The sequence below is a fragment of the Brachyhypopomus gauderio genome, chromosome 8 (assembly GCF_052324685.1).
Source record: "Brachyhypopomus gauderio isolate BG-103 chromosome 8, BGAUD_0.2, whole genome shotgun sequence".
Taxonomy (NCBI): Eukaryota; Metazoa; Chordata; class Actinopteri; order Gymnotiformes; family Hypopomidae; genus Brachyhypopomus; species Brachyhypopomus gauderio.
The window spans coordinates 21,059,466-21,068,701 of record NC_135218.1 but is presented as its reverse complement, the minus strand read 5'-3'; the positions used below and the strand labels follow the sequence as shown (position 1 = coordinate 21,068,701).

At 44.5% G+C, this 9,236-nt stretch overlaps 1 protein-coding gene across 1 annotated transcript; it reads left to right on the top strand.

Annotated features, from left to right (window-relative positions):
* The first annotated feature begins 3,252 nt into the window (after positions 1-3,252).
* On the top strand, positions 3,253-6,080 carry pik3r6a (phosphoinositide-3-kinase, regulatory subunit 6a). Its single transcript, XM_077016050.1, has 6 exons — positions 3,253-3,356; positions 3,667-3,753; positions 3,967-4,040; positions 4,131-4,245; positions 5,565-5,626; positions 5,953-6,080. The coding sequence occupies exons 1-6, from the start codon at positions 3,253-3,255 to the stop codon at positions 6,078-6,080; spliced, it is 570 nt and encodes a 189-aa protein (XP_076872165.1).
* The last annotated feature ends 3,156 nt before the right edge of the window (positions 6,081-9,236 follow it).

Here is a 9,236-nt window from a genome sequence, read left to right as displayed (position 1 = left end):
AGCATTTTATAAACAAATCCAAAATTTCACTGTGAGCTAATTCAGTGTAGAAGTAATAGTTCTAGTAGAAACTCTGGTTGCTTCATTTTTAACTATCTGAAGTTTTTTTATGCACATTGTGGTACATCCAGCATTACAGTAGCTTTAAAACCTACTAGCTAATCTAGAAGTCTGCCTGCAGTAATGATTCTTGCCTACAGTCCTGATTGTGTATTTGAAATCTCATATATTTTTCATATTTCTAATTTCTTTTTAAAATATTAATGAGGTTGGCCTTGAAATATTATTTACATGAAGTACAGATGAGAAGCTTGAATAGTTCCACAAATATATTTAACCATTATATATGGTGTAATTGGAAGATCATGAAAGTTTATTACATAATCAGAGAACTTCCTACTGGGCCTAATAAGGACATTAATTTCTTATTACAAGACTGTTATTAGAATTAAATGAGTTTTTCATCATCCATCAATTGATGCTGAACAATATGCTGAACACGTTCAACAATATGACACTGAAATTTGTGTTCTGGTTTGGGTGAATGAATTTACGAATAATTTCGTGCAGAGGTAACATATCTAATGAAAAAACAGGGGCCCTAGAACACAGCCTTGTAGGACACCACAAACTATACTTGGTGTATGTTTAAAATTCTCCCTTTAAGTTTCCCTTTGTGTATTTGATGCAGTCTCCTGCTGCTCTGGGAACAGATGTGACATTTGAGCTGATGAGCTCACATGGGGGACAGGAGCAGCCCGAAGCACTTGATTGGGGAAGAGCCCAGTTGTTTATAATGATTAAAGATAACCAAAGTTCAGGTGTAGAAATCTGCTCTCAGGTCTGTGCACACACTGCTTTTAGCACTTAGAAAGCATCATGTGACCAGAGAAAAGTAGTTTATTTTTTTTCTCTTGCTTCATACCGCCACCGTATCGCAGAGAGTAATGAGTAACACAACAGGGAAGCTGAAATTGGAAGCTTGTAATAGACTAATTGTTAGTGACATTTGGACAGTATGTGTGAGATATTTCCTAAGGGCGTTCGTGTTCATACCACACGGCTCTGTGGACTCTGTGTAAGGATCATGAGTGACAGGTCCATGTCCTTGCTTTGTTCAGTTCTCCAATCCACCAGGCACATACAGACACCCTGTTTAACAGATCTGCAAGCTCTCCGAGTAGGACTGCAGGGTTCATGGGAAGACGGTGGGGGAGATACGGCTTTTCCGGAAGTTTCCCCGAAGCCCTTCCATGGCAGCTGCCACTTCATCAGCTTCTCTCCAGCAGTGCAGTGTATCAGTGGCAGCAGGGTGCTGCTCTCACATCAGAGGCAGCAGGGTGGTGCTCTCACATCAGAGGCAGCAGGGTGGTGTTCTCACATCAGAGGCAGCAGGGTGGTGCTCTCACATCAGAGGCAGCAGGGTGGTGCTCTCACATCAGAGGCAGCAGGGTGGTGCTCTCACATCAGAGGCAGCAGGGTGGTGTTCTCACATCAGAGGCAGCAGGGTGGTGCTCTCACATCAGAGGCAGCAGGGTGGTGTTCTCACATCAGAGGCAGCAGGGTGGTGCTCTCACATCAGAGGCAGCAGGATGGTGTTCTCACATCAGAGGCAGCAGGATGGTGCTCTCACATCAGAGGCAGCAGGGTGGTGCTCTCACATCAGAGGCAGCAGGATGGTGCTCTCACATCAGAGGCAGCAGCAGCTAGAGAGCCATCACTGGGACAGCGCCAGGGTCGTGTAGGCGCTGCTAAATAGTGACACCTAATAATTATGGTCAGGTAGTGGATAGTGGATCCACACAGATGCGTTGGCACTCTGAATATCCCTCTACATATGAGCTTTGTAGATAAATGAATGCTGTTGCTTGACTTCACTTCAGTAAACTGTGTACGGCGGTGTACCTGGTCTCCGCGTACCGCTGCGCTGGCTTCTCCCACTTCACTGAGCACAGCCCACGCAACACTGGCCAGTTACTTACAGACAGCACTGCAGAGAAAGTGCTGGAATGAACCGCATTATTGAAAAGATGGTTCAAAAGATTTCAGCTCTGTACCTCATTTCTTATGGCTTTTCTCAGCTAGACAATGTTTATTTTGGATTGAAAAATTGCCTACAGGAATTGTGTAAACACATAATGTAAGTGCTCATTGGTTATATGATCAGAGAGCTTTTCGTGTGTTTTCAGATGTGTTAGAATAGTAAATAAGCACATAGGAAAAATGACATATATGATTTAATTTAAGCAACACTTGTTGGACAACGCCGTCCTCTGCAGACACAAACAAACCTGGAGCTCTTTGGGATTCTACACTTATACCATACTATTGATTTTGGTACCATTTCAGTTTAAGGATGAAATTTTATTATGGTTTAATTGATGTTTTGTTCTTAGGTCAGGGAAGCTCAAATAAGACACTTCTAAATAATTTATTCACACAAAGCATTAAGTTATACGCATTATGATATGTGGCAATACATAATTCTCTATGTTGTGTAAAAATAACTAATTGCATTATTTAGGTTTATTTAGCCCAGGTTCACACAGGATTTTAAGTAATTAATTTAAATGAAGTGAGTTCAAAATACTTAAAATCTGAACTTGCTGCAATGAACGCAATTCGTCTAATTAATCCACCATGTAGATTTCTAACACCAATGCAACAAAAGTAATTCATGTAGCTCTAGTGGCGTATTTCTGTAATGGGCAGCACTACAGCATCAGATTCAAAGCCCAGCTACAGACAAAAAGACAGCGCACTGCCTGACCATTTACTTTGACGGCTAGGGTACTGTTCAACGCCCACGCAGCTGTGGTTACACAGATATTTTCTAGCTTTTAACTCCATTTGAATTGTAGTGTGTGGGTTTTTTAATCTGCCTTTGTTAATAATCGCCACCTATCTTAAAGCTCACTGAAATGTTGAGGTTTGTTGGATGTTGATCAGTGTGGAGGATGCGAGTCAGCGTTTATATTTAATGGATAAGCACAAGAAAGGTGCCTGTGGCACTCTCTACACTTGATAGCAGGTTCTGTCATGACTTTGTAATTGCACTGATATGTAATACTCGTTTTAGACTGACTGATTGTCTTCTTTTAAAAACAAAAAGGCTAAAGGTACTGAATTAGTGATACAAATTGACCTGCTCGTTCTCACCTTGGAGTATTTTTTATTAGCGCTTAAACAATGAACTCCAGAAGGCACCTGATTCTGGATGTGTGTGTGTTTGCAGATGAGAGTGTGGTATCCATGGCGGACTCCACCATAACAGTGGATGATATCGAGGGCGAGCTGCTGAAGATAGACAGGATACGAGACGTCCTGGTGCGGAGGGAGTCGGAGCTCAGATACATGTGAGTGACCAGCCGCGATTGGGGGGTCGTTGACCTGAGACTGTGGATTGAACCGTTGTATTAAACCCAACATGTTTACATTTAGGCAACGTAAACATTTGATGTTACTTTTGCAGAAGTAACATCCCTGCTGGTGTTATCACGATCTGTCACTTTGATCTGTCACGATCTGTCACTTTCATGCACTCTGTGTGTGATCGCTGGGGGTGGGTGTGTTTGTGTGGGGGGGGGGGGGGGGGGGGGGGGCAGTGATCGGTGTCCCGTTGTGCCTCCCACAGCTGTGTTCTCATAAAGCTTTCCTCACGCCCAGGGCCTGCAGCGACAACTTCGGCACCAGCAGCGCTAATGCACTGATTAACCAATCCGTTCCACAGACAGGCGGCAGACCTAGAAAGCAGTGAGGAGTGATATACAGGAACATGGCTAATGAACAGTCAAGAGGGAGACATTTTGTTTTTGTTAAACCAGTGCTGAGGCATGGTGTGTTTTGAACGTTTATGAGTAGGTTTATAAGTTCAGCTGAGCCGAAACTCAAATAACGTCGACAACTTCATGAAGCAGGCCTTAGTATCTCACAGCAGTGTAAACATGGGCCGGTTTCTGCTTCCAGGATGGATGATATCCAGCTTTGTAAAGAGATCACAAGGCTCAAAAAGGAACTTCAGAAGCTTATCTCTGTTCCAGGTATGCGTGATGGTCCACTTGAAGGTCAGGCTCGTAGTTTTGTATTTAAGCCCTTAATAACGCTCTTGTTTGTAATGGCCATATACTCAGATAAAGATAAAGCAAGCGAGGACAGGCAGAGGGAGGAGGAGCTCCTACAGCAGATCCAGAAGCTGGTGGAGGCCCGAGACTACCTGGTGGACGACGTGGAGTTCGAGAGACTCCGGTATGGAGGGGAGCACCCACCCACATCCACCTGAATGGGCCCAATGGATCAAGTCCTGTAAATGGGAGAGTGAACACCATATGTGCTGTTATTAGTCCTGTAAATGGAAGAGTGAACAGCATATGCGTTGTTATTAGTCCTGTAAATGGAAGAGTGAACACCATATGTGCTGTGTTATTAGTCCTGTAAATGGAAGAGTGAACAGCATATGCGTTGTTATTAGTCCTGTAAATGGAAGAGTAAACAGCATATGCGTTGTTATTAGTCCTGTAAATGGAAGAGTGAACACCATATGTGCTGTGTTATTAGTCCTGTAAATGGAAGAGTGAACAGCATATGCGTTGTTATTAGTCCTGTAAATGGAAGAGTAAACAGCATATGCGTTGTTATTAGTCCTGTAAATGGAAGAGTGAACACCATATGTGCTGTGTTATTAGTCCTGTAAATGGAAGAGTGAACAGCATATGTGTTGTTATTAGTCCTGTAAATGGAAGAGTGAACAGCATATGCATTGTTATTAGTCCTGTAAATGGAAGAGTAAACAGCATATGCGTTGTTATTAGTCCTGTAAATGGAAGAGTAAACAGCATATGCGTTGTTATTAGTCCTGTAAATGGAAGAGTGAACAGCACATGCGTTGTTATTAGTCCTGTAAATGGAAGAGTGAACAGCATATGCGTTGTTATTAGTCCTGTAAATGGAAGAGTGAACAGCATATGCGCTGTGTTATTAGTCCTGTAAATGGAAGAGTAAACAGCATATGCGTTGTTATTAGTCCTGTAAATGGAAGAGTGAACAGCACATGCGCTGTGTTATTAGTCCTGTAAATGGAAGAGTAAACAGCATATGCGTTGTTATTAGTCCTGTAAATGGAAGAGTAAACAGCATATGCGTTGTTATTAGTCCTGTAAATGGAAGAGTGAACAGCACATGCGCTGTGTTATTAGTCCGTACTTGCGAGAAGCTTTGATTTGAACCTCAGCTGAGCAGGTTGCCGGCAGCAACGAGAGAGCAGCCGGCGAGGTTAAGCATCTTCCAGATACAGCGTGGTGGTGGAGGCGACAGGCCTAGCGAAATAATCATATTTAAACTTCTCTCATTCATGCTGTCGTGAGTGTGGTGAGATGAACTGGCTTTTGCATACACGCAAAGGTACATGCAAACACATGTACACACTCAGGAGAAAAGTGCCACAAGGAAACATGACAAAAATGATGTAACCCTTGTGAAACACACACACACATACAGTAACAAATACAGTAACCAGATCCTCTCCCCTACATTGCTTAATGGTCGCCATAGTAACCTCTCACTTACAGGGAGAGAGAAGAGGACAAAGAGATGGCCGATTTCCTTAAGTCCAAAACTGCTGTCACCAAAAGTAAGTTTCTTCCTTCTGACAGGGCAACGATTTCCTATACGCAACACAGTGTCCTGAAATCATTCACAACTGTTTACATTAAAATACTGATTATCAGAGACAAACACCAGGATGACTCTTAACTGTTGCATAATCAAGTGTTTTCAGAAAACCTCTTGAGCTTTATGTGAAACACTGATGAGTTACACCCCTATGAGGTGTTTTACACTCCACTTGTGTGTTTAGAGATCACTCCACCTCTCCAGAGTTTGGACGTTGCTGGTATTCATACATGCACCACGGTCTTCCCTCGTGTCTCTTATATAAACTGTCCCCGTCCCGTCCAGATGCCACTCCGGGCAGACGTCTGGGCGGCGGTGGGCAGAGGCAGCGGTCGAACTCCGCCCCCTCCGTGACGAAGACCGGCCTGGCTCTGCTGAAGGAGTGCTGTGGCTTCACCTGCACCGTCATGTAGACTGACGGAGGAGAAGAGCCGGCATCACCCATCCACAGCATGCTGAGAACCGTCACAACCTTCTGAGGGAAATCATTCGGAGTTGTGTGGAGGATGTTTTTGTATTGGACCGTGTTACTGGAGTATGATCGCTCACCGTGGTGATTTTCGTTAATCTCATTTGCTTATTCATGCCAGTCCTACTGTCCCTGTTCTGCTCCCTAATCTCATGTCTTTTGAACCCTCTGTTTCTCCCTGAAAATGGGGAATCTGCCCTTTCTGTCCTTGTGACCCATGAGGCATTGTGGCGTTGTGCCTCTATGAAAGATTCAAGCATCGCTGTTATCAAGTCCAAGCTCACAGCCCCTCTTCCAACCCTCTCTCTTTCACTCTTTCACTCTCTTCCACTCTTTCACTCTTCCCTCTCTCTTTCACTCTCTTCCACTCTTTCTCTCTCCCACTCTTCCACTCTTTCTCTCTCTTCCACTCTTCCACTCTTTCTCTACCTTCCTCTCCCTCTCTCTAAGGCGATACCGAATGAATCGTCCTGTTCCTGTGAGCTCTGCTACAAGCCCCCAGGTTTGAACCTCAGAAGTCAGGCCGGTGTGGAGACCCCACTGCTCCCCACGCCACTACCTCTTCCATCCGCTTATCACTGACCAGCACCATACTGTCTACACTCCACCTGAGCGTGCCTGACTCCAGCAGGCTCTGTTGGGCTCCACCCTGCTGACTCCCTCCATGTTTACCATGACTACAGCTCTATGGGCGAAGGTCCCTCCATAATATCAGGGGTTCTTCGCCGTGGAGACCAGTCTCCATAGCAACTAGCATATAGCCGTTCCATGATATGAATTCAGTGAGGAAATATGAGCCCTCTTCATCCAAAACTCATTATTGTGCAGCGATGTTTTAGGACGTTTTAGCGTTGTGACTACTATCGTGTCTTTTGGTTTTAGGCATGTTGGTGATGTTTGTTCTTGTTTTGTGTGTATCTTTTGTGTAGCTGGTGTTGTTTCCTCTAACAGTAAGAGGACACACCAAAGACAACCGCTAAGATCACCATTATAGTTACAAAATTTGTAGTCACTAAGAAGGTTTCCTTAAAAGGACCTTTTGTTTGTTCAGTTTGATTCCACAGGCGTCCCAGTCTAGTGTTATGTGCAGTAACTGCGTAAATGGGGAGCAGGTGTGTAATAAAGTCTTTTTGATTAAAACGTTCTCCTCATACAGTTGGGAATAGTTTACTCTTATGAGTGACTCAGCAGTCAGGCAATCTGCCTGTAGACCGTTCATCCAATCAACTTTGGGCCTTTCATACAGCACATTTACATAATATAACATCCTCAACCTGAGGCTCTTCTTCCTGGAGTTCCTCTGCTGTCTGTCAAAGCAGCAGGGCTCCAAGTGTTTGGGATATGCTACAGCCTTGTGTTGTCATGCCTGCTTCAACAGAGTCCTGAGGGCCTCGTGTAGTGAGGTGGATGAGAGCTGCACTCTACAGCACTAGCCCGTCAGAAAAGCACAGTTTAACAGACCCTGTTTGTGTGTTTATGTGTGTTGTTTCATATAGCTGTCAAATGTTTCTACATTTCATTATATCAAATAACTACTCAAAAAAATCCAATGGTTCTGTGTGATAGATTTGCTGCTGCGACCAGAGCTTTAAAAATTCAGTTTAAATGTGTCTGAGGCCCCAGGGGACTCACGGCCACTGTTAAGACTTACTAATGCAGTATATTCTCATTCACTCTTAGACTGTCGGCACCGTGATGGAGAGGGGATTGTTTACCTTTGTTACGTTTCATTGTATTAAATGACTATTCAAAAGTACGCCTTTCAAGCCCAACAGGTTTTATTTTCGTACTTGTTGGGGTCATTGTGTGTTTGTTGGTGACGCACGTGTGATATTCTCCGTGTTATGTGTAGCAGATCTGGGAGTTGTGCCAAGACTAGCGCTCACATCAAACTTCCTAAAGCATCCTGCTGAAGATGTTTTCATATGTTCTACACAAAAACTCCCAAGAATCAAAATCGATACAGAAGCCATGCAGGGTACACTATAGGCCTATTGCCGTTTTGATGAAAATGCGCTTGCGTGCATGCGTTCCTGCATATGTGCGTGCACGTCCAGTGTGTACAGGAAACTTTTCTAGTCAAATGACGCAGTACCGCACCTGGTCCGCTATTGTGCTGTAGTCTGACCACAGTCACCAATAAGACGCAGTCCTGGCTACTGTGAGCTTTCGGGAACTACGGCGCTCCGCTAAACTAGCGTCTTCCCCTGCTGCACTCGTTGTCTAAATGATTCCTGCTGGTGAGCCGCTTCATGTTCAAAATCCTCCTCGCCTCAAATCTCTCGGTAGTGAAGCCATCCCGTCACGTGCAGCCCCAGGCACGTGCGCAGCCACGACGCCTAGTGAATTCTAACAGAACCGAGCCACGCTGCATCATCTGACGGTCTGCCGGTCTCCTGTGAGCGCTGGTCAGGATGAAGCTCCGCTCATTTGAATGCATATCCAGTGTATCCCCCAGCCTATGAAAACGGAGACTTATCTGGACGAGGCGAGGGACCGAAGTGCAGGTTGTGACCGTGCTTTCCATAAAGAACATCAGATATTTTGAATATCATGTTCAATTTATATCGTCATATTTTTGCTGTGGCGTGTATGTGGTGAACCGTTCTTGATTACCGACACTATATTCTTATGGAGTTCCACCTGGAAATAGTCGATATTAATGTGCAGTCTGTGTGAGGGGAAAGAGCTGCTCACGATCAAAAGTGATTAAAAAAGTTCTTTGGTCTGTGGTTCTTTATTTCACTCCCACACTCTGCACTAAATTGTCATCCTCTGCTTTTAATATCCATTAGACTTGCAGTAACTTCAGTGGGCTGTGGAGGTATTCTCAAACAAGCGCACTGCTGTTAACAGCAGAATGTCAGCCTGGGCCCCTTATCACCGTAGAATTACACATGGGCCCCTTAACACCGTAGAATTACACATGGGCCCCTTATCACCGTAGAATTACACATGGGCCCCTTAACACCGTAGAATTACACATGGGCCCCTTAACACCGTAGAATTACACATGGGCCCCTTAACACCGTAGAATTACACATGGGCCCCTTATCACCGTAGAATTACACATGGGCCCCTTATCACCGTAGAATTACAC

Excerpts from the sequence above, each read along its gene's own strand:
- pik3r6a (XM_077016050.1), top strand. The coding sequence starts at position 3,253 with ATGGCGGACTCCACCATAACAGTGGATGATATCGAGGGCGAGCTGCTG. Across the intron at positions 3,754-3,966 it reads GGCGGCAGACCTAGAAAGCA|GATGGATGATATCCAGCTTT; the intron begins GTGAGGAGTGAT and ends TTCTGCTTCCAG. Across the intron at positions 4,246-5,564 it reads GTGGAGTTCGAGAGACTCCG|GGAGAGAGAAGAGGACAAAG; the intron begins GTATGGAGGGGA and ends TCTCACTTACAG.